Raw genomic sequence first — 26,171 nt, forward strand, 5'->3', positions numbered from 1 at the left:
TTTATGCAAAGAGTCAGTATTTGCAGTGTTGGCCCTTCTTTTTCAGGACCTCTGCAATTCAACTGTGCATGCTCTCAATCAACTTCTGGGCCAATTCCTGACTGATAGCAACCCATTCTTTCATAATCACTTCTTGGAGTTTGTCAGAATTAGTGCGTTTTTGTTTGTCCACCCGCCTCTTGAGGATTGACCACAAGTTCTCAATGGGATTAAGATCTGGGGAGTTTCCAGGCCATGGACCCAAAATGTCAACGTTTTGGTTCCCGAGCCACTTAGTTATCATTTTTGCCTTATAGCACGGTGCTCCATCGTGCTGGAAAATGCATTGTTCTTCACCAAACTGTTGTTGGATTGTTGGAAGAAGTCACTGTTGGAGGGTGTTTTGGTACCATTCTTTATTCATGGCTGTGTTTTTGGGCAAAATTGTGAGTGAGCCCACTCCCTTGGATGAGAAGCAACCCCACACATGAATGGTCTCAGGATGCTTTACTGTTGGCATGACACAGGACTGATGGTAGCGCCCACCTTTTCTTCTCCGGACAAGCCTTTTTCCAGATGCCCCAAACAATCGGAAAGAGGCTTCATTGGAGAATCTGACTTTGCCCCAGTCCTCAGCAGTCCATTCACCAAACTTTCTGCAGAAGATCAATCTGTCCCTGATGTTTTTTTTTAGAGAAGTGGCTTCTTTGCTGCCCTTCTTGACACCAGGCCATCTTCCAAAAGTCTTCACCTCACTGTGCGTGCAGATGCGCTCACACCTGCCTGCTGCCATTCCTGAGCATGCTCTGCACTGGTGGCACTCCGATCCCACAGCTGAATCCTCTTTAGGAGACGATCCTGGTGCTTGCTGGACTTTCTTGGACGCCCTGAAGCCTTCTTAACAAGAATTGAACCTCTTTCCTTGAAGTTCTTGATGATCCTATAAATTGTTGATTGAGGTGCAATCTTAGTAGCCACAATATCCTTGCCTGTGAAGCCATTTTTATGCAACACAATGATGGCTGCACGCGTTTCTTTGCAGGTCACCATGGTTAACAATGGAAGAACAATGATTTCAAGCATCACCCTCCTTTTAACATGTCAAGTCTGCCATTTTAACCCAATCAGCCTGACATAATGATCTCCAGCCTTGTGCTCGTCAACATTCTCATCTGAGTTAACAAGACGATTACTGAAATGATCTCAGCAGGTCCTTTAATGACAGCAATGAAATGCAGTGGAAAGTTTTTTTGGGGATTAAGTTAATTTTCATGGCAAAGAAGGACTATGCAATTCATCTGATCACTCTTCATAACATTCTGGAGTATATGCAAATGGCTATTATAAAAACTTAAGCAGCAACTTTTCCAATATCCAATATTTATGTAATTCTGAAAACTTTTGGCCACGACTGTACAAAGCAGAGTTGGCTGGACTAGAATACTCCTCATACATAATACATGGTTTCCCTAATGAGACACAGTAATCCGACAAAGGCCACTCAGATAACCAGGGCAATTTTCTGTTTAGGCACTTAAGGGGTCATTTATTAAACTGTGTCCAAAGGATCTGTCCAAAATGAAAGGTGGAATCTGATTGGTTGTTATGGTCTACTAAGCCAGTTCTACTTTATACCAATATGATAAATGACCATCTTAGTTTCTTGTCATTTTGGGAGAACTGACTTGTATATCTCTTTAACAGTGGAATATTACATTTGGGTCTCACTCTTTTGCATAAAATGATTCACAATAAATTCAAGTTTGTTAGAATCCTAATTTTTGGGGAAATTCTAAATGTATTCCAAATCGGTCGGAGCGATTTGTACATCTATAATGTGGATTTTAGTGGGAGATATAGCTTAGCGGCAGAAATTGTTGTATAATATACTGTAATTGTACATCACTACATTTTTATGATGACTGGCGTATAAAATGCCAGTCTGAATAAATTCCATGCATAGACAGCGGATCGCCTAGCAACCAGCTCAGGCTGCTCCACTGCCCACAACCTCATGTTGCCAATGGCAACCACACGTGAGGCAACATACTAACAGCCCTCACCTGTGATTGACAACAAGAGCAGACCGCGGGCAACTGCATGCGGCTCAAGGAGTCGCGACCATGACCATGGTCGTGCCAGTGGGTTAAGAAAGCTGCTCATCATCGACTCTAGACTCAAGCTGCTGCTGATGGAGCTTGTACTGCTCCTACCTGCCCACCCCGCCACAGCAGCCATGGCAGTGGAATGAAAGCGCATAGGGCCCCCCCCCCGGTCAGACCTGCGAGAGGATGGACAATGGCAGGGATAGGCAGCGGCTAACTCACTACATAGGATGCTTCTATAGTAGTTTAGCTTGTCCTCCCTCTCAGCGGGTGTAAAAAAGGCCCCCATTTTGGACTGGTAGCAACAAGATGGAGAATCAGAAGTCATCCCTCTGCCGAATGGTGACAATTCGGCTGTCACTACCTAAGCAAGTGAGCATGCATCGGGCCATTTGCACAAGTTAACCTGCCTCCATCTCAACTGCATACTGCCACAGTAAGCCTGGGCCATCTGCCTCGTCTTCCTTATCTCCCTTTTGCTCCTCCGGCTGCTCCTGCTCCTCCTCTCCTGTCCCCTTGTAGAAAAACCACCCATTTCGCTACATATTGCTTGTGCTCCAGTCTCCTCCTCCTCTTCAAGTTCAGTCCCCACAGGGCATATGTGGCGGTGAGATGTAGGTGCCACATCTCTAGTCCCCTGACCCGCCAGAGTTACCAGCATCTGTTCTAGGATATGAAGCAGACATTATTCATCCCGTAGTCCTGGCGACTGACAAATAATGTGGCATCATCAAAGGGCCTGAGCAAAAGGTAGGTGTCGCACATGAGCTCTCACTGGCTGACATCAAAGTTACATAGTAAAGTACTCCTGTCTGCTTGGATCATCAATTAATCGTTTATGGCCTTTCTCTGTTCTTATAGTTGGTCCAACATATGGAGGGTGGAATTCCAACGGGTGGAAACGACGCATACCAGCCTATGTTGGGGGATGACTTTCTGCCGCTGCAGCTCAAGGAGGATGTGCTTTGCGGTTGTGGCTGAAGTGTATCTAAAGTTTCTTGGACATTTCTAGGATGTCTTGCAGATGGGTAAAAAAATTCAGGAACCACTTGACAACCAGATTAACACATGCACTATGCAGGGCGCATGGCTCAGCCCTCATTGACGCAGCACTGACACAATTTTATTCCCGTTGTCAGTCACTAGTGATGAGTGGCAGGGGCAATATTCGAATTTGCGATATTTTGCAAATATTTTGTAGAATATTTGTTGAATATTTGCGAATTTAAATGTTCGTTATATTCTACTTTCTTTTTTTTTTACTGGAAAATCGGCACGGTGATGATCGCGTAATATGCAAATATTACACGATCAATACAGGCGTGGGTCAAAAACAAATATAAAGCACTATAGAATATAGTGCTATATATTTGTTTTTAGAATATTTGTCATTTTTTCCATCTGAACACATGATTCGTGCTTCTTGCTTGTGGGCCAATGAGTCATTAGCCCAAAAGCAATTTAAGCAGGGAGGGATCATGACTTCAGATGGAAAAAAAATAACGAATATTTAAAAAAAATTAATATATAGCACTATATTGAATATAGGGCTATAATTAGTTTTTTAGAATATTCATAATTTTTTTTCCATCTGAAGTGAATATTGAACACTGTTCACTTCAGATGGAAAAAAATGACAAATATTCAAAAAACAAATATATAGCACTAGAATGAATATAGTGCTATATATTAGTTTTTTTGAATATTCATCATTCTTTTCCATTTTCTCTTTTTTTCCCTCACTAATACATGCCAAAAATGGCTGTAATTTTCTAACTTTACCACACAACGGCAAATACTTTTTTGTGCCACTAATACACACAAAAAAGGGCTTTAGAACATATTACTACGCTGCTGAACGGCAAATATGCCTTTATTTTTTTCTACTAATATACCCCAAAAAAGGCTTTAGAACATATAACTGCACTGTACAAGGGCTATTAAAACATATAAATATTTCCTAGTAATATACCCTGTTAATAGCAGTATCACACAGCACTTGCACCCCAAATAACAAGAAAGTTTTGCTGGAATTACAGAAGTATCATCTATTGTAAACCTGAAAGCAGCAGTATAATGGCAATTTGGATCCCCAGTCAGTGCAGCAAGTTGTAATAGAATTGCTCCTATTACCCAGTGTGACGGACTGAACCGTCACTGGGGCTGCTGGAGGAGACTGAGGGCTAGCCTCCTTCCTACAGACTATAGACCGAGAACAATGGAGACCCCCTCAGACCTTTTGGGGTTACAAGGAAATATGAACCCTGATTTATGTGTGTAATTTATATGCCAGATATTTCCTATGGCCCATTAAAAAGGCATGGTGTGGATTTAGCAACACAAAAAGGGTTAACTCTGCACTGAGACTCCCACTGATTGTGTTAGTGATGGGATTAAGATAGTTGATTATAATAGCAGCCGACTCCTATGATACACTCAGGAGATAATCCCATCACATGTGTCTCCTCGTCCCCTATTCATTCATATAGAGGGGGTGAAGATATCTGTTTGCGTGTTAATTGTTGATTGCGTCAAAGACAATGCCAGTGTGTTTGTTAATTGCGTCACAGACAATGCCATTGTGTTTGTTGAATAGGGTTAGTTTTGTGTTTAAACTGTACAGGATTGGCTGCTATGTCATGTCCTCAGTATGTCATGTGTATATAAGTCAATGCTGTGTGTTTAATAAAGAGTTCCTGTTTTACCCTTCATCATGTTGAGGCTGGTGTTTGGGTAACTGATCAACACTGGGGATTGCTATACGCTGAAGATTTGCTATACTCCCCTGGCTATAATTACTAGCTCTTGTAAGAGCTGTTCCTGCTCTCTGGATTTAGAAGAGGTTCCCCCACTGGAGCCTGGAGCCTTGTCGTAGGTCCAGGGTGGGTAGGAGACGGTGAGACCTCAACCAAGCTTCGGCGGTTCGTGGGGTCTGCAGTGCTTACAGTGTCAAGTGGAGTGCTTGGAGTCCTTGGGAAGCGCTAGGAGCATCCATCAATGGAGGTACCCGGTCGGGGTGCCAGGAGATCCATTACACCCAGGATGTAGCCTCCCCTACTGAACCCTGTTCTGCTTCATTACTGTGGAATAATTCCTCCCTATCTTTTCCCTAATCTTCTATTCAGCAAAATAAACGTTTTGAAGTCTTTCCTAGCATTTTCCCTAGCGCCTTCTGATGTCTCTCCCTGCACTAAGTACACTGGAAAATGGCTGAATCCAAAATGGCTGAGGCTATTTAAAGGGCTGTGACATCACAGGACTGGCTGGCTGCTGATTGGCTGCATACATGGCATTGTGGGTGATCCCCTGTTCCCATGTGCAGCAGCCATTTTAGGAAAAATTATGATACCAAGAAGCATCAGAAAATTCAGATTAGGTGCAAATCAAATTTTTCCTGAAATTCGGATCGAATTCCACTTTGTCAACTTCGATTCGCTCATCTCTTGTCACAAAGCAAATTTTTTTTGTAAAATCAAATGTTTTAGTACTTTGTTTTTTTACTAGCTATAGTCTTCATGTATTGCAGTACAGGGTGCAGGCACATATTTACATCTGATTTGCTTGTTAGGTTGATGCATCTTGGTATAAGTAAAATTATCTTATTATGCATCCTCAAGTATTCTAGTGTGTGTCTTCCTTAGCAGCATACATTATATGAGTTATATTTATATTGCTTTGCAAAGTCATTAAAATCCAAAGCAATGACTAAAAAGAGTGAAATGTACTTTTGACCATGTAAGCAGGAAGGTCATTTCAAAACTAAGCATCTGTACATTTCTAGTTAGAATCTTCCACCATTATAAATGAACCAATGGCTCTTTAAATCTGATATCTCAACAGCTATAAAGTATTACCATAGGAATCAGAGTTAAATTATAATTTTTTTGTCTAAACTAAATAAGTTAAGCAAACTGATGTTCAACTGGATACAAAGGGAGGGCAAATATAGACTTTAGCTCTTAAATATTGAATTGATTTCAAGTCCGTCAAAGCCAATAGCAGGGCATAATAATGGTATGGGGCCTATGGTGGCAATTCATTGAACTATTCTTGGCCATGATACTGTCATATTAGTTATCTGAACCTTCACTATGAGGAACTCTCTAATTAAGAGCTATTAAGAGCTGAAGGTAATTTTCCATTTTTACTAAAGGTAATTTTGATATTGAAGACATATCTCTAGTTTAGACCATTGTCACCCAGGCCAATCAGCCATTTGAAGATTCTGATCCAAGTTGCAGCTGCTCTGGACACACCATGCATATAGTAGCAGTGTTGCTGGATATTAAATAATTGTCCTATTCAAGTGAATAAGATACTTATAGCCAACATAGCCGCTACTAGGGTTGAGCGAATCATAGTATCCGAAGTGGACTTTGATTGAATTTCAGGAAAAATTTGATTTGTCACAAAGCTGAATTTCCTCATGCTTCATGGTAACTAATCAATTTTTCTTGAAATGGCGGTACAATTTTTTTTTTTTATAAATCATACTCACCTCATCTATTTGAGGTTGAAGTAGCCGAATCAAATTTTTGTAAACTTCGCTCATCACTAGCCAATACTATGAGAACAGGTTATCAATATCAGAATTTTAATGTTCTTAAAGGGGTTTTCCAAGACTTTTCAGTGGATAGGACATCAGTATCTGATCATGGGAGTCCAACACCAGAAACCGCTGCCGATCAGCTGTTTGAGAAGGCACTGACACTCACAGTAGTGCCACAGCCTTCTCTTAGCTCACCAAGCACAGCTCTGTACTTTGTAAAGCTGCTGTGTTTGGTACCACAGCTTAGCCCCATTCACTTCAATAAGATAGGTTATGAGTATAAAAGTCTTGGAAAACCCCTTAAAGGTATGTATAGTAAATTCTTTGAAACTGTCAGTGGAGAATGGAAACCTGAGTTTTCATGTGGCCCACTAAGATTGTGTGTTGACTGTTGATTTCTGATTTTGTAAAGCAATTAACAGTTACATAACAGTTGCAGTCCTTAGGAATGCATTGCTCCCTGCACCAATGCAAATAAACAGGTTGTGTGAACTATAAAAAGTATCATATTCTCACCTATTATATCCCCCACCACTTCCAGCACCTCTATTCAGATTCTTCCCACCCCATTTTGTATGTTTGGCTGCAGCAAAGATGTACCCATATGCTCCACATGACCCTGGCCTCAGTGGTCACATTCCACATACTGCTGAGTCTAGTGAATGGCTGCAGTGTTGTATTGGTGTATGGGGTATAATTTGTATGGGTATATTTTGTTATTTTGTTAATTCCTATCTGGGAGAACATTTTTTTTAATAGTCTATGGAATGTTGCTTTAACATAACTGTGATGCAACATTTTTACATGTGCATCTATATTAGATTTGATAAAGTTGGAAACAACTTGAAACTTGTTAAAAAGATATGAAAAAAAAAAATAAAGGGGGTCATTTATTAAAGAGAAAAACACCTATATTAGGCTTATTTCTGGTGCAGATTAGGCTTATTTCTGGTGCATATTTTAGGCATAGAAAATGGTCTTAAAGCTAGGAAGCTGTCTTACATTTAGAAGTGGCGGTGGATACGCCAAAGTTATGTAGAGGACGTTGCTTCTACATAATTTTGGCTAATCCACCGTCAGTGCAGTCTAAAACGCTGATCTTAATAAATGTGCCCCAAAGTCTTATGTAATTAACTTGTGTTTCGCCCTACCCTAAAGTATTGTATGGATCCAGGCGGTGATGGTGACCAGTCTGGCTCTCAGTAGTAGTTCAACTTGAGTATCTCATTTGAGTAAGCTTATAAACAGTTATTATCATATCCATGCTGTCTAAACAGAAATACGAGGTAAATGGTAAGACAAAGAGGCTTGTAGAAAATAGAGAAGTCAAATGATAAATGTTATACAGTATTCCCTCTTATATTAGCAAGTTAGTGGTCTCCTTTTACAAAATTACAAGGAGTCATTACTGTTCATATGTGCAATTAAGAATATTATCAGTGAACAGCATTCAGGTATACAGTTTGTGACAGTGAGACACATGCACCATCCAGCAAGCTTAGTGAGATTGACTTAAGAAGAGGAACAAATTGATGCTCAGTTGGCCACAATGTTGCAATTTTCATGTTTAATTGTGCACATGATAGGATATAATAGAATGTCACAATTTTGCTGTTAGTATTACATAGCAAACAGCATTCAGTGAGAAAGTTTTTGCATCACCAGCAGACTTCATACCTGAGATAATTTATTACCAAACAGAGGCTCTTGGCACACTACTCTATAAGGAAAAAGAAATGTAATGGATTGAATAAAACAAATTTAAAGCGTAAAATAAGTCAACATTTCTATACTAAAACAAGTAAAAATACCACATTGAAAGGAATGTACATGCTCTTTGGTTGTAGGTTTATGTGAGTGCCTACAGATAGGGTTATATCATACTAACTCGAGCTTTTAAAGGATAACTGTCGTTTTTTTGTTTTTTTTTGGGGAGTATTGGATTGTGGTGATTAATATCACCTTGATGGCCCTATTTCAACTTTTCACTGTGTATTCAATTACCCCTTAATTACAAATTTTTCCCTGTACTGCCTACTTTTACCTGTGCTTAAAATAGGGTTGCTAGGCATGTTCCGTCTATCTGTTGAAGGACGGAGGACGCAGAAGCAGGCTGTGTGCAAGGTCACATTACTGACAGCCAGGGACTGTAAGTAAATGATTAAAGCCAGGTCCTCCCCAGCAGCTGATAACAGTGCCTGGGCTGTGTGCACTTCTCCCTGTCCCTGCGCTTGTCAGACGCTCCCTCACTCAGCAGAGCTGGAGAAGTAGAGTTGAACCAGCGCAGACCAGGGAAGGGAGATCTGCCATCTGCTCAGTGTATAAATGAAAGCAACATGTGGTAAGAGGACCCCTTTGTGCTGCAGCAGATTAACCCTTTAGGGGGGAGGGCTCAGGTTACTGAAGCTTTTGGGGGCCTATTGTTATTGGCTAGTGAGGGCAGGCGGGATTAGCCTCAGGGTGAGGGCAGTGGCGGCCATCTTAACTGAATAGTGAAATTGCAGTTTTATGCAGACTGATTGCTAAGGGCTGAATGTTATTAAATATGGGGTAAGTCAGTCTAATAGTAACTGATTCTGGAATATCATGTTATTAGTAACTACATATATGAAAATTGATATTAGAGTCTAAATGTGACAGTTATCCTTTAAATACTATTTTTTTAAAATACTTTTACAAGGGATTTGAATTTCTAAGGTCACAAACATAGGGGAACATTCATCAAACCAGATACGTCAGGTTTTTGGTGTCAAAGTGTCCCAAAACAAGCCAAATGAGACTTTTTTTGCATAACACTTTTCAAAGTGGTCTATGTTTAAGGCAGAAAAGTGAAATGAGACCTGGATTATGGCACATTTGTGGTATTATCTGTGACACTTGAAATGTCACAGAAAAGTCGCCTCCTACGCCATGCAGCCCCCTCATGTATTTTTTTTTTAAGTCATACAACACAATGCAGTTCTACCAAATATATGACAATTGTGCACTATTTCACAAATTTGGTGCAAAACCAAATCTAAAAGTGACATGAAAATGATCTCAGATGATAAATGTCCCCCATAATCTTTAATTGCTTCATATGCGATATATCACCATTGGAGACTTCTAAATACTGTAGATAATTTTGTTAGCAACAGCAATATAAATCATTATTTCCACAGATGTGTTACTACTAGTTTCCCCTCATCAAGGGAGAACTGCTGTGCCCTAAGGTTGTGGCTGTGCCTGGGTTTAGGATGCGCAAACTTAAATTTCCTTAATGTAACTCTATTTTGTAATTAATGTAATTCAGTTTTGCTGTGTGTTTTTTCTGGAAGAAAATGCACCATAAACACAGGTATGTTGTTGGAAAAAACTTATTTTTTTTGGGGTGTGGCAGCACCCTTAGCAGACCCAGATCAGCTCTGCCAGTATCTAAAATCATAACATTGTATGCTGTCTAACTATCTATCTATCTATCTATCTATCTATCTATCTATCTACTTGTTGTGTACTTTACCCTAATAAAAGTATAAAAAACCATAATTTTTTCTCAAAGAGCTATGAAAATATCTACAGTATGCTGTATGTGTGACAAAACCGGTGAAATAAATATTTTGTTGGTCCATCAAATAAAAAAGTGATTACCGTTAAACCAACATGTGTACAAAAAAAGTTATTTTCAAAACAGTCTGGCTATCAAGGGGTTAAACTGATCTGCTAAAAAAAAAATATTGAAACTATGAGGTTTAATTTATTTATTTTTACAGCATAACATGGGGGTAGGTCTCTGCAGAAGCTAAGTGAACAACCCTGTACTCAGACTGTGAATGAAGATCTGTCTGCCACTCTCCCAGCGGGAAGTCCCAGAAAAGTCTTAAGTAGCAATTAGCAGATGAATTACATCCAGCAAGTAAACTGCATATGCCAGAATTTGTATCTCTCTATGTGTCTGAGTTAGGGCTCTTTCACACTTGCGTTGTTCTGTTCCGGCATAGAGTTCCGTCGTCGGGGCTCTATGCCGGAAGAATCCTGATCAGGATTATCCCCATGCATTCTGAATGGAGAGAAATCCGTTCAGGATGCATCAGGATGTCTTCAGTTCCGGAACAGAATGTTTTTTGGCCGGAGAAAATACCGCAGCATGCTGCGCTTTTTGCTCCAGTCAAAAATCCTGAACACTTGCATGGATCACGTCATCCATGCGCATGGGGCGCCCTGACGTCATTCTGGAGCGCCCCGGGAGCCGCACGGACGGTAAGTATACTGCTCCCCCGCTCCCCACTACTACTATGGCAACCAGGACTTTAATAGCATCCTGGGTGCCATAGTAACACTGAACGCATTTTGAAGACGGATCCGTCTTCAAATGCTTTCAGTTCACTTGCGGTGTTACGGATCCGGCGGGCACTTCCGGCAAATGGAGTACACCACGGATCCGGACAACGCAAGTGTGAAAGAGGCCTTATCTCTTTCAACAGGTTTTTAAATTCCTCAACAACCTCTGGCAGTAGAATGCTGTTTTATGTACAATGAGGTAGGTTTGGTTTTGATTGATAGGCAGTAGGGCAATCAATATCATTTTTAAAAGTTATTGCTAAGCTAACTCCATTGCAATCAGTGATGAGATTAATATTCGAATTTGCAAAATTTCACAAATATTTGGGTGAATATTTGTTATATATTCGCAAATTTGAGATTTCATGATCTCCAGTCATTATTTTCTTGATTACGAAAATGGACAATCGGATGATTTGCAATAAAATTTTGCGATACGAAAACTCGCAATCAACACTACTCCTAAAGATATTGCAGCCTTCTCATTGGCCCACAAGCAAGAAGCAGTGAGCGATCATGGGTACTGATGAAAACAAATCTAGAATATTTGCGAGTACGAAGATATGGCTCTGTATTCTAGATATTCTCGAATTCTCGAAGTGCCAATATTCGCAATAAATATTTGCAATTGAAATATTTGCGATCAACACTAATTGCAATAACAACATTCATATTGTTTGGATAGACATTTGCTTAATCTGTGTCTCACATTTACTATATCAGTGCAACTAGATTCTAGTATAAATTGTGCCAAAATGTGGCACCATAAATCTGGTGCAGGTCTAGAAGTTTATACCACCTATAGGAGTTGTCAATCAGAAAATATGTATATTATTTTTGTCCCACATAGTGTGTTCTGCCAGCCTTGTTACATAAAGGGGTTGTTTCATCTTATACATTGGTGGCATATTGCTAGGTTATGCCAACAATGTCAGATAGGTGCAGCTCTAAACTCTGAAAGTCACTCTTATCTCCTCAACGGTTTCCCCAAAGTGAATAAGAACACACTGCATATGTGTATATGTTCTCCATTCACTTCTAAAGGAGTTTCAAAAATAGCCGATCAATTGTGCTCGGCTATTTTCAGTTATTCAACAGAAAATAAAGGAGAGTGCACTACATACTGCCAGTTCACCATTCACCTCTATGGGACTGCTGGAAAATAGTCAAGCAGAGCCAATGTTCAGCTATTATCTGAACCCCCATAGAAGTAATTGGATAGTGGGTGCCATTGGGTGGCTTGCTCTCCTTAACTTTCGAGGAGGAAGCGATCTAGGAGCCGGTCCCAGAGGTGGGCCTCGGACCCATCTGACATATCTTAGTGATATGCCACCAATGTATGAGATAAGACAACCCCTTTATGATACATAATCAACCTATTTCCCGAGTGACCACCTGTGTAAAAAGTTCAATCTTCAAATGCTACACAACTTTTCTTAGGAAACAGGGAAAAAAAGCACAGAAACTCATGCAGCTTTGGGATACACGCTATAGGGAATGTGTCATTAGAAAAAGACCTATTTTTAAAATTAGGATTTGTGCTTACATCGTGAGCTCCACTGGGGACACTGAGTAATGACTGTAAAGATGAATAAATAAAGTAAAATAAAGTAAATAAACTATTAAACATATTTTTTTTTTACAGCTTGGTGATTTTTAATTTTCTGTGTCAACTGTAGTAAAAAAAAAAAATCCTAAAACCCTACTGTTTTCTAATTGGCTGCTAAGCCTAATAATAGGTGCCACTTCCTGGTCTGTACAGATCACTTTTCACCAGTCATCCCATTATCATTACAGGCAGGATTATAATGATACATATCACCTCTCTATGGATAAAACAACAACCACCATTGACAATAGGGGATGTTAGGCATGGGTCACAGAACATCCATAGGAAACTCTCCTATAGAAATCAGTGAGTCTCCTGTAAAGCAAACAAGAACAAAATCCTTGTGCAGTCAACAGGCAAGATGGCTGCTCTCATAATCACATTCAGGAAATAGAATAAAAATAAATTACAATCAAACCCTGCAGGACCTGCAGAGGGAAGCATACTTACCTCCTATCCACTGCTGATGTCTGGCTCCTTCACTCCTCCAATGCCTCTGTAGCTCGCTGCTCCCAACAAATCCACATACAATTTAATGACCAATGCAGACAATCATTGCAGTGGTGATGTGCCCCCCTTGTGTCACATAATAAAAGAGGGACATTTCACCACTGCCAGTAGCGATTGACTGCTATAGCTGTCAAACTGGATGGTAACACAAGGGGAGCAGATCTTTGCATTAGCAGCAGAGGATTAAAGAAGCTGGAACCCAGCAGCAGGTAATATTTGTTTCCCTCTGCAGGTTAGGGGTCTGTCCTACAGACCCTTGAAGATAGAAAACCCTTTTCATCCAGGAATGATTAAATATACATGAACATGATAGGTTGTAAGTCATGTGTTACTGTACGCTTGGGCGGGAGACTTAGAGGACACATTGTGGTAGGTGCAAATGATCTATTGTTTTTATACTTTCCTAGACTCCTGACATATACATTTTTTAGACAGTACATTACCAAGTATTCATTGGGTGCACAATGTAGTCCTGTCCTTCTTCAGAAAGCTATACTATTACATTCTATTATATAGTATATATTAAATGGTAAGACAGTGGATAAAACTAACATGGAAAAATAATTTTAGATGATAGTAAACTTAAAGGGGTAATCCATAAAAATATATTGATGACCTTGATGATAGGTTCTCAATTTCAGATCTGTGGGCGTCCAATACCTGGAACTCCTGCTGATCATCTGTTAGAAGGGTGAACTACAGTACCCCACAAAAAACAGCTGTGGGGAGACCTAATAACTTGGTATACTTATATGAAATATGAATACACATCTCTCCCAAGGGTATATCTTCTACGTCTAGAGGAAAGATGTTTTGTACACTAACATAGAAGATTATTTACTGTAAGAGCAGTGAAACTATGAAACTGCCAGAGTTGGTGGCGATGGTAAAGTCACTTATAGAATTCCAGAGGGGCCTGAACTCATTTCTGGAGTGTAATATTAATGTTGAGTGAAGGGAAGCTTTGAAAGCAGAATTTGGTCCAAAGTTTAGGAAAACTTGCATCTAATCTAAATTTCCTTGCGCTTTGTAGTAACAAATAAGTTTTACCTAAAATGGCGGTGGAACGTGTTGAGAAGTGTAGAGGAGACAAGCCTGTGAATGAAAGAACACCCATAATGCAGTGCAGCCAGCCAATGTGCAGATAGCCATCCCTTTTGATGTTACAGCCCTATAAAACTCTCATCCCGCATTATATCTACCATTGTCCTGTGATCTGAGCATAGGGAGAGATGTGGCAAGCTGCTTAGTGCAGGGAGACTTAAGCTGCATCAGTTTAATTCCTTTATTGCTACATCAGCCATAAATGTAATTCAATACCAATAAGATGGGAGCCTTTATTATTCCAGTGCCAGAGTGCCAACCAATACCACGCAGTCTGCACCCCTTAGGGGGACAGGTCTTAATGACAACCATCCTCATTTTTTGCTGGCTTTACTTTTTCAAAATCATCCTTCAAAGTCTCTATGCCCTAGAAAAGTCAGCAAGATGCAGCGAGAGGAGGGGCTGGATGTTCCTGTTAACATATTCTCAATATTAGATGTGGAAAGCAAGGAAAAGCATATGGTAGAAGAATGGCTCCCACCTGTTGGGCAGGAGAGTGCTGAGGTTGGAGAAGTGGGTATGCCAGAGCTGAAAGAGATTGCAGACAAGAACAGCAATAATATGCATATTGTCCCTCCACCTAACCAGCCAAACCCCATACCAGCCGCAGTCCCTGTTTAAAGGTGCATCGCGGCCAATACCAATGAAGACCGACTATAGAGTTTATTATTAAATGAAAGGCGTCTGTGGAATAATTGTCCGCAATGTTCTTCTCCGCATCATGGCCGTAACCTGCCCACTGTGCAGCCCCTCTGTATGGTGGTACCCTAAGGCAGAGGCCTGGGTATACCTGACTTCCAGCGATTTGTGCCAAATTGATTTGGAACAAAAGTTGCTGAATCAAATCAAACAAAACTTTGCTCAGTTCTAATCCTGTTTCCGTATAGCATTAAAATGTATTGGCTCCGAGGAGCCAAAGTTCGTCTCGCCTGAAGTCGCGTGAGATTTTGGTGAATCACTACTGTATTCATATCTGTGTATTTAAAAACAATTTAAAACTGACATCCAAAGTGAGCTTTGGTAACAAAGTTTCAGCCAGTACCAAGGCCCACTGCGGATTGCTTTTTAAGAGTCATCTCCGTACCTCACATTTATTTTTTTCTTGCCTTTCCTCTGGATCAACTTTTTAGGACAATTGGCTGAACTGGATGCACAAGTCTTTTTTTCAGCCTTATAAACTGTTACTTTGTATGTTACTATGTAACAATTATCAGTGTACTAGAGGCATCCATCACTTTGCAATAGTGCTACAATCTCAATCTGCTATCAGACATCAAATAAACTAAATTACCTTCCTTGCCAAACAGGTCCAAAGCAAACTGGATCCTAAAAACTACCTGATAACATTGCATAAATACGTAGTTTCTCATATTTACCAGAGAGATGAGAATGTGATTCTATTGTGGAACAAGACAAATACCCCAAGATCTGTTCATTTTTGTCCCAAAAGTAACTAAAAATTTGGAAAATGTTGGAAGATTATTTATGGCCCTTTCTAATTCACTATCCAAATATCTAGTTAATATTCATAGACCTTAATGTTGACTAAAATATTAAAATACAACTTATATTGTTACATTTGTATATCATCAGACCCTTTCACTGTTTTTGACATTTTGTTATGTAGTATACTTGTGCTTAAAAAAAAAAAAAAAAACTTATTCAAGTTTTCCCCAACAATCTGCACACAATCTACCATAATTTAAAAATTAAAACAGGATTTAAAAAATGTTTGCAAATTATTAAAGAGGGAAAAAAATTAAATTTGCTTTAAAAATACGTATTCAGACCCTTTGCTATGGCACTTGATCAGCTTTGAGATGTTCCTACCCCTTAATGGGAGACAACCTTTGTAAAATTCAGTTGATTAGACATGGTTTGGCCATGAGGAGGAAATAACTGCCTATACAGCTTAGACACAGGACTGTGTGTGTGGAGGCATAGATCTGGAGTAGGGTACAACAAAATTGCACTGAAAGTTCCCAAAAGCACAATGGTGTCCATAGTTCTTTGATTGAAAACATTGAGAACAACCAGGACTCTTCCTAATGCTGGCTGCCTCACCATTCTAAGTAAATGGGAAAGAAGAGCCTTGGTAAGGGAGGTGATCAAAAACCCAATAGTCACTTCGGTTAAATTCCAAAGATCTTGTGTGCATATGGGAGAAACTTCCAGAAGGTCAGCCCTCGCTGCAGCAATCCACCAATCTTAACAGAACTGCCAGAAAGAACCTTCTACCAAAATGCACCCAAAGGACTCAGATTGTGAGAAAGATATCTGGTGTGCTGAAACTGAAATGTACCTTTTTGTCCTTAAATGCAGGACTTCATAAGAACATAGCAAATATGTAATTAATATCAATAGCAATTACATCATATTAGAGAAGCAATCTAATGATTGCTCATTATAATCATTTAGGGGGACTTAAAAAAAGGTACTGTATAGGTAACACCATAAAAACAAAACCCATAAAACAGATTATTTTTCCCATCCCATTTGGAATTTTTTCTAGCTTCCACTACATTGTATGCAATATTAAATTGTGCAATTAGAAAGTACTAATTGCTCCACAAAAAACGCTCATAAGGCTATGTGAAGAAAGGAAAAGAAACAAAAAGTTATGGCTCCAGGAAGGCAGGGAGCAAAAAGCAAAAATGCAGGGTGATGAAGAGGTTAATAAATAATTGGATTTGTTTGGGTAACTTTCAGGTAAATTATTTTTTTTGCCATCACATGCACAGACATAGGAGTAAATTTAGTTATACAGACTACAATACATTTAGCAAAGAACCAAGTATTACTTGCGGAAATATTTCAAGATATCATTTATATAATAGACACTTGTCTAGGATGTAAAAAAATATAAGTGTATGTGGTAAGTAGAGTTGAGCGAACACCTGGATGTTCGGGTTTGAGAAGTTCGGCCGAACTTCCCGTAAATGTTCGGGTTCGGGATCCGAACCCGAACCGAACTTCGTCCCGAACCCCATTGAAGTCAATGGGGACCCGAACTTTTGGGCACTAAAAAGGCTGTAAAACAGCCCAGGAAAGAGCTAGAGGGCTGCAAAAGGCAGCAACATGTAGGTAAATCCCCTGCAAACAAATGTGGATAGGGAAATGAATTAAAATTAAAATTAAAAAAATTAAAATGAACCAATATCAATTGGACAGAGGTCCCATAGCAGAGAATCTGGCTTCACGTCAGCAGAGAATCAGTCTGTTCATGCCATAGCAAAGAATCTGGCTTCATGTCAGCAGAGAATCAGTCTCTTCATGCCATAGCAGAGAATCTGGCTTCATGTCAGCGCAGAATCAGTCTTCATGTCATAGCAGAGAATTAGGCTTCACGTCACCCACCACTGGAACAGGCCACTGTCACACATTTAGGCCCCGGCACCCAGACAGAGGAGAGCGGTCCCGTAACAGAGAATCTGGCCTTATGTCAGCGCAGAATCTGTCTTCATGTCATAGCAGAGAATCAGGCTTCACGTCACCCACCACTGGAACAGGCCACTGTCACACATTTAGGCCCCGGCACCCAGACAGAGGAGAGCGGTCCCGTAACAGAGAATCTGGCCTTATGTCAGCGCAGAATCCGTATTCATGTCATAGCAGAGAATCAGGCTTCACGTCACCCACCACTGGAACAGGCCACTGTCACACATTTAGGCCCAGGCACCCAGGCAGAGGAGAGAGGTCCCGTAACAGAGAATCTGGCCTTATGTCAGCGCAGAATCTGTCTTCATGTCATAGCAGAGAATCAGGCATCACGTCACCCACCACTGGAACAGGCCACTGTCACACATTTAGGCCCAGGCAGAGGAGAGAGGTCCCGTAACAGAGAATCTGGCCTTATGTCAGCGCAGAATCTGTCTTCATGTCATAGCAGAGAATCAGGCATCACGTCACCCACCACTGGAACAGGCCACTGTCACACATTTAGGCCCCGGCACCCAGACAGAGGAGAGAGGTCCTGTAACAGAGAATCTGGCCTTATGTCAGCACAGAATCTGTCTTCATGTCATAGCAGAGAATCAGGCATCACGTCACCCACCACTGGAACAGGCCACTGTCACACATTTAGGCCCAGGCACCCAGGCAGAGGAGAGAGGTCCCGTAACAGAGAATCTGGCCTTATGTCAGCACAGAATCTGTCTTCATGTCATAGCAGAGAATCAGGCTTCACGTCACCCACCACTGGAACAGGCCACTGTCACACATTTAGGCCCAGGCACCCAGGCAGAGGAGAGAGGTCCCGTAACAGAGAATCTGGCCTTATGTCAGCGCAGAATCAGTCTTCATGTCATAGCAGAGAATCAGGCTTCACGTCACCCACCACTGGAACAGGCCACTGTCACACATTTAGGCCCAGGCAGAGGAGAGAGGTCCCGTAACAGAGAATCTGGCCTTATGTCAGCGCAGAATCTGTCTTCATGTCATAGCAGAGAATCAGGCATCACGTCACCCACCACTGGAACAGGCCACTGTCACACATTTAGGCCCAGGCAGAGAAGAGAGGTCCTGTAACAGAGAATCTGGCCTTATGTCAGCGCAGAATCTGTCTTCATGTCATAGCAGAGAATCAGGCATCACGTCACCCACCACTGGAACAGGCCACTGTCACACATTTAGGCCCAGGCAGAGGAGAGAGGTCCCGTAACAGAGAATCTGGCCTTATGTCAGCGCAGAATCTGTCTTCATGTCATAGCAGAGAATCAGGCATCACGTCACCCACCACTGGAACAGGCCACTGTCACACATTTAGGCCCCGACACCCAGACAGAGGAGAGAGGTCCTGTAACAGAGAATCTGGCCTTATGTCAGCACAGAATCTGTCTTCATGTCATAGCAGAGAATCAGGCTTCACGTCACCCACCACTGGAACAGGCCACTGTCACACATTTAGGCCCCGGCACCCAGACAGAGGAGAGAGGTCCTGTAACAGAGAATCTGGCCTTATGTCAGCACAGAATCTGTCTTCATGTCATAGCAGAGAATCAGGCATCACATCACCCACCACTGGAACAGGCCACTGTCACACATTTAGGCCCCGGCACCCAGACAGAGGAGAGAGGTCCTGTAACAGAGAATCTGGCCTTATGTCAGCACAGAATCTGTCTTCATGTCATAGCAGAGAATCAGGCATCACGTCACCCACCACTGGAACAGGCCACTGTCACACATTTAGGCCCAGGCAGAGGAGAGAGGTCCCGTAACAGAGAATCTGGCCTTATGTCAGCGCAGAATCTGTCTTCATGTCATAGCAGAGAATCAGGCATCACGTCACCCACCACTGGAACAGGCCACTGTCACACCTTTAGGCCCCGGCACCCAGACAGAGGAGAGAGGTCCTGTAACAGAGAATCTGGCCTTATGTCAGCACAGAATCTGTCTTCATGTCATAGCAGAGAATCAGGCTTCACGTCACCCACCACTGGAACAGGCCACTGTCACACATTTAGGCCCCGGCACCCAGACAGAGGAGAGAGGTCCTGTAACAGAGAATCTGGCCTTATGTCAGCACAGAATCTGTCTTCATGTCATAGCAGAGAATCAATCATCACGTCACCCACCACTGGAACAGGCCACTGTCACACATTTAGGCCCCGGCACCCAGACAGAGGAGAGAGGTCCTGTAACAGAGAATCTGGCCTTATGTCAGCACAGAATCTGTCTTCATGTCATAGCAGAGAATCAGGCTTCACGTCACCCACCACTGGAACAGGCCACTGTCACACATTTAGGCCCAGGCACCCAGGCAGAGGAGAGAGGTCCCATAACAGAGAATCTGGCCTTATGTCAGCGCAGAATCAGTCTTCATGTCATAGCAGAGAATTAGGCTTCACGTCACCCACCACTGGAACAGGCCACTGTCACACATTTAGGCCCAGGCAGAGGAGAGAGGTCCCGTAACAGAGAATCTGGCCTTATGTCAGCGCAGAATCTGTCTTCATGTCATAGCAGAGAATCAGGCATCACGTCACCCACCACTGGAACAGGCCACTGTCACACATTTAGGCCCCGACACCCAGACAGAGGAGAGAGGTCCTGTAACAGAGAATCTGGCCTTATGTCAGCACAGAATCTGTCTTCATGTCATAGCAGAGAATCAGGCTTCACGTCACCCACCACTGGAACAGGCCACTGTCACACATTTAGGCCCCGGCACCCAGACAGAGGAGAGAGGTCCTGTAACAGAGAATCTGGCCTTATGTCAGCACAGAATCTGTCTTCATGTCATAGCAGAGAATCAGGCATCACATCACCCACCACTGGAACAGGCCACTGTCACACATTTAGGCCCCGGCACCCAGACAGAGGAGAGAGGTCCTGTAACAGAGAATCTGGCCTTATGTCAGCACAGAATCTGTCTTCATGTCATAGCAGAGAATCAGGCATCACGTCACCCACCACTGGAACAGGCCACTGTCACACATTTAGGCCCAGGCAGAGGAGAGAGGTCCCGTAACAGAGAATCTGGCCTTATGTCAGCGCAGAATCTGTCTTCATGTCATAGCAGAGAATCAGGCATCACGTCACCCACCACTGGAACAGGCCACTGTCACACCTTTAGGCCCCGGCACCCAGACAGAGGAGAGAGGTCCTGTAACAGAGAATCTGGCCTTATGTCAGCACAGAATCTGTCTTCATGTCATAGCAGAGAATCAGGCTTCACGTCACCCACCACTGGAACAGGCCACTGTCACACATTTAGGCCCCGGCACCCAGACAGAGGAGAGAGGTCCTGTAACAGAGAATCTGGCCTTATGTCAGCACAGAATCTGTCTTCATGTCATAGCAGAGAATCAATCATCACGTCACCCACCACTGGAACAGGCCACTGTCACACATTTAGGCCCCGGCACCCAGACAGAGGAGAGAGGTCCTGTAACAGAGAATCTGGCCTTATGTCAGCACAGAATCTGTCTTCATGTCATAGCAGAGAATCAGGCTTCACGTCACCCACCACTGGAACAGGCCACTGTCACACATTTAGGCCCAGGCACCCAGGCAGAGGAGAGAGGTCCCATAACAGAGAATCTGGCCTTATGTCAGCGCAGAATCAGTCTTCATGTCATAGCAGAGAATTAGGCTTCACGTCACCCACCACTGGAACAGGCCACTGTCACACATTTAGGCCCAGGCACCAAGTCAGTGGTGTAGTACAGTCGATATGAACCACATGAAGTTTCACCAAATATCCAGTCTGCAGGTTTGCAATAGGGTCATACCAATATACAGGAGCTGCAGCAATGATCACTTGTTAAATATAGTTCCATATATTCATAAGCTGTTAGCAGAGAGTCAGGACATGCTAAATAAACCTCTTCAAATGTGCTATTAGATAACTGAGGAAAGTTTTAACAGACAGAGTCTTTACAGTGGACTCTTCCATAAAGCCCCCTGTGTATTCTGCTACTTGGTTTGGTCTCCTCAGTGCAGACATTTACTGTGAAGGAGGTAGGATCTCTGTCTAAGTTCTCTAAAGCTAAAGTTCATTTATCTATTGTAAAAAGTTATAATATATACCCATAATAGTTCTGTAGAATGTAAAGAGGTGACTGTATGTTTTTTTAGCAGCCTTTAAACCCTGCAGCACATGCTAGGCTGAGTAGATGATGTACAGTTAAAGAGACATGTGTTCTTCCTAAAATGGCTGCAAGACACGCTGTATTCCAGGTCACCCTGCTGCAATATATTTGTAAATGATTTTCTCTTGTTCATTTTTCTGTATGCTTTGTTATATCCTGTAACATGTATGTGGGAATGTAATATAATGACTGCCTGTTATGATATAGGTAGGCTGGTGACCTGGCTGTATACCACATAGTGGCAGTGTTTCCCTGTTGTATTACAGGCTCCAGCCAAGTGCACTACACCTCAATAAAGCTTTAAACCACAGAAGACCTGAGTGTCGTCCCTTAGAGTCCACTTAGAGTTTATGCCTGGAGGAGCTGGTGACCGAGTGAGTGTGAAAGCTGGAGGTGTCGCAGATGGTGCAAGGAAAAGAGGGTTACATTTGGTGCCGTGACTCGGATGTCATCATTCTGCTCAAAGTGACCAGTGAAGATACCTAAAGTCACCAGTGTGCGAGTTCTGAGGTGATTGTGCCACGGCGGAGCTGCTAGGCGGCAGATTGACCTTATTAGCGGTTTATATCCTCTCAGGAATAGAAGATGAGTGGACGAGCCAGAGCCCGCGGAAGAGCACGTGCCAGGGGGCAGCCCAGCCAAGGACAGCCTGGACAGGAGCAAGAGGCTCAAGAACCTAGACGCATTGAAAGACCCCAGCAGCCACCAGCCGAGCCTTTGCTTGTGGGAAGAGGGCGCCAGAGAGGCCCGCCAGTAGTGGAGAGACCTCCGACTGATGTTCTGCAGCTTTCAGCTGGATTTCAGGACATATCCCTCGGAGAACGGGGTGGCCGCAGGCGTGACTTCCATGACCTTGGAGTGAACACCCGGCAGACCATTGAATAGAAATGTGAGACCTGTTTTTTTTTTGCACTGTGTGACAGGTTAAGGTTTAATCACAGAATCAGACTTCTATCTGCACGGTAGCGTGTGTCTTAGGTTTTTCTGAATGACACTATCAATACCTTCAATGTAAGATATCCTTTTTGGGATAGATTTCAAGTAGGCCTCAAATACCAGAAACTAGTTATTTTGAGAATGGCAAATTTGGGAATGCTTTTTCAACCCAGAACAAAAAGTCTGCTTTTACGGTCACTACAAATAACTTGACCAGCTAAAACTGTGCAGATTTGGTTGAATAGAGATGTGAGACCTGTTTTTTTTTTGCGCTGTGTGACAGTTATAGGTTTAATCACAGAATGACACTTCGATCAGCACGCTAGCGTGTGTCTTAGGTTTTTCTGAATGACACTATCAATAACTTCAATGTAAGATTTTCTTTTTGGGATAGATTTCAAGTAGGCCTCAAATACCACAAACTAGTTATTTTCAGAATGGCAAATTTGGGAATGCTTTTTCAACCCAGAACAAAAAGTCTGCTTTTACGGTCACTACAAATAACTTGACCAGCTAAAACTGTGCAGATTTGGTTGAATAGAGATGTGAGACCTGTTTTTTTTTGCGCTGTGTGACACTTATAGGTTTAATCACAGAATGACACTTCGATCAGCACGCTAGCGTGTGTCTTAGGTTTTTCTGAATGACACTATCAATAACTTCAATGTAAGATTTTCTTTTTGGGATAGATTTCAAGTAGGCCTCAAATACCACAAACTAGTTATTTTCAGAATGGCAAATTTGGGAATGCTTTTTCAACCCAGAACAAAAAGTCTGCTTTTACGGTCACTACAAATAACTTGACCAGCTAAAACTGTGCAGATTTGGTTGAATAGAGATGTGAGACCTGTTTTTTTTGCGCTGTGTGACAGTTATAGGTTTAATCACAGAATGACACTTCTATCAGCACGCTAGCGTGTGTCTTAGGTTTTTCTGAATGACACTATCAATACCTTCAATGTAAGATTTTCTTTTTGGGATAGATTTCAAGTAGGCCTCAAATACCACAAACTAGTTATTTTCAGAATGGCAAATTTGGGAATGCTTTTTCAACCCAGAACAAAAAGTCTGCTTTTACGGTCACTACAAATAACTTGACCAGCTAAAACTGTGCAGATTTGGTTGAATAGAGATGTGAGACCTGTTTTTTTTTGCGCTGTGTGACAGTTATAGGTTTAATCACAGAATGACACTTCTATCAGCACGCTAGCGTGTGTCTTAGGTTTTTCTGAATGACACTATCAATAACTTCAATGTAAGATTTTCTTTTTGGGATAGATTTCAAGTAGGCCTCAAATACCACAAACTAGTTATTTTCAGAATGGCAAATTTGGGAATGCTTTTTCAACCCAGAACAAAAAGTCTGCTTTTACGGTCACTACAAATAACTTGACCAGCTAAAACTGTGCAGATTTGGTTGAATAGAGATGTGAGACCTGTTTTTTTTGCGCTGTGTGACAGTTATAGGTTTAATCACAGAATGACACTTCTATCAGCACGCTAGCGTGTGTCTTAGGTTTTTCTGAATGACACTATCAATACCTTCAATGTAAGATTTTCTTTTTGGGATAGATTTCAAGTAGGCCTCAAATACCACAAACTAGTTATTTTCAGAATGGCAAATTTGGGAATGCTTTTTCAACCCAGAACAAAAAGTCTGCTTTTACGGTCACTACAAATAACTTGACCAGCTAAAACTGTGCAGATTTGGTTGAATAGAGATGTGAGACCTGTTTTTTTTTGCGCTGTGTGACAGTTATAGGTTTAATCACAGAATGACACTTCGATCAGCACGCTAGCGTGTGTCTTAGGTTTTTTTGAATGACACTTTCAATAACTTCAATGTAAGATTTTCTTTTTGGGATAGATTTCAAGTAGGCCTCAAATACCACAAACTAGTTATTTTCAGAATGGCAAATTTGGGAATGCTTTTTCAACCCAGAACAAAAAGTCTGCTTTTACTGTCACTACAAATAACTTGACCAGCTAAAACTGTGCAGATTTGGTTGAATAGAAATGTCAGGTCTATTTTTTAGGCGCTGGGTGACAGGCTCAACTTGCCCCTGATGTAATATATGGCCAAAAAATAATCACACTGTTGATGGTTAAATGCACTTGGGTGACACAGGCTCAGCCTGCAGCTGATGTAGTATATGGCCAAAAAATAATCAGACTGTTGATGGTTAAATGCACTTGGGTGACACAGGCTCAGCCTGCAGCTGATGTAGTATATGGCCAAAAAATAATCAGACTGTTGATGGTTAAATGCACTTCGGTGACACAGGCTCAGCCTGCAGCTGATGTAGGATATAGCACAAAATAACCACACTATCGATGGTTAAATACACTTGGTGATAGCTCGTGCTGGCGCACCACAAGTCACAAAATGGCCGCCGATCACCCCAGAAAAAAAGTGATCTAAAACGCTCTGGGCAGCCTCAAAAAAGTGAGCAAGTCAATAATAGCACTTCAATGATCCACAGCTGCAGATCGATCACAGAATGAAGTCTTTTGGAGGAGTTAATCTGCCTAATCTCGCCCTAACGTCGCAGCTGCAACCTCTGCCTATGCTTGAATCAGCAGAGTGACGTGCAGCGCTACGTGACCCAAGCTTATATAGAGGCTGGGTCACATGCTGCACTGGCCAATCACAGCCATGCCAATAGTAGGCAAGGCTGTGATGGCCTCTTGGGGCAAGTAGTATGACGCTTGTTGATTGGCTGCTTTGCAGCCTTTCAAAAAGCGCCAAGAAAGCGCCCAACACCGAACCCGAACCCGGACTTTTACGAAAATGTTCTGGTTCGGGTCCGTGTCACGGACACCCCAAAATTCGGTACGAACCCGAACTATACAGTTCGGGTTCGCTCATCCCTAGTGGTAAGCAATAGTTTAGCAACATCTTGGCAATAGCTTGTGAAGCTTAGATAAGTAAAAATGTCTAATAAAAGTTTTTAAAAAAAGTAAAGATTATGCTTTGGTTGTAAAATTTTATGAAATATACTAGTGAATAAAGAGTACCAAGAAATTCAATTGAGCAGCTGGATCACATTGTATTTATGTAACTAATAACTTTTTTTACCCATTATGCACAATTTCATGATTGCTTCACAATATTTCTTAAAGATTATTGACAATATGTATAAAACACGTTCTGCTCTTCTATAATGAAATTTTGATCACTTTTTTAATGTATTTTAAATCAGTCTCTCACTGCTGAGATGTAATTGTAATTCCAGAAATAAAATGACTAGAGTACCTTAATTCCATTGAAGACTATTTTATTGTAGTCCTACCTGTGCTTTAAATTTTTATACTTTCATTACAATGCATACTGTAAATATAGACAGCCTATCTTAAAGGGGTTGTGCATTCATTTCCAGACTTCTCAAACTGGTGGGACCTGTGTTGGTGATCATACTTACCTAGTTTCTGTCCCTGGGTCCCAGCTACAATTAAACTTCCAGTTTGAG

The 26,171-nt window shown here is 41.8% G+C and overlaps 1 protein-coding gene across 5 annotated transcripts in view; it reads right to left on the minus strand.

Moving 5' to 3' along the window:
- RBFOX1 (RNA binding fox-1 homolog 1) overlaps positions 1–26,171 on the minus strand; it is a 363,548-nt gene that overhangs the window by 101,472 nt on the left and 235,905 nt on the right. For 2 of the 5 annotated variants that reach the window (XM_040440372.1, XM_040440371.1), the window contains one exon: positions 8,311–8,353. The exons of the other annotated variants lie outside the window; for them this stretch is intronic. In XM_040440372.1, coding sequence (XP_040296306.1) covers positions 8,311–8,353 — 43 coding nt within the window. The remainder of the gene's footprint in view (positions 1–8,310; positions 8,354–26,171) is intronic. 5 annotated transcript variants of the gene reach the window in all.

The sequence above is a fragment of the Bufo bufo genome, chromosome 7, assembly GCF_905171765.1.
Source record: "Bufo bufo chromosome 7, aBufBuf1.1, whole genome shotgun sequence".
In the NCBI taxonomy this organism is placed as follows: domain Eukaryota; kingdom Metazoa; phylum Chordata; class Amphibia; order Anura; family Bufonidae; genus Bufo; species Bufo bufo.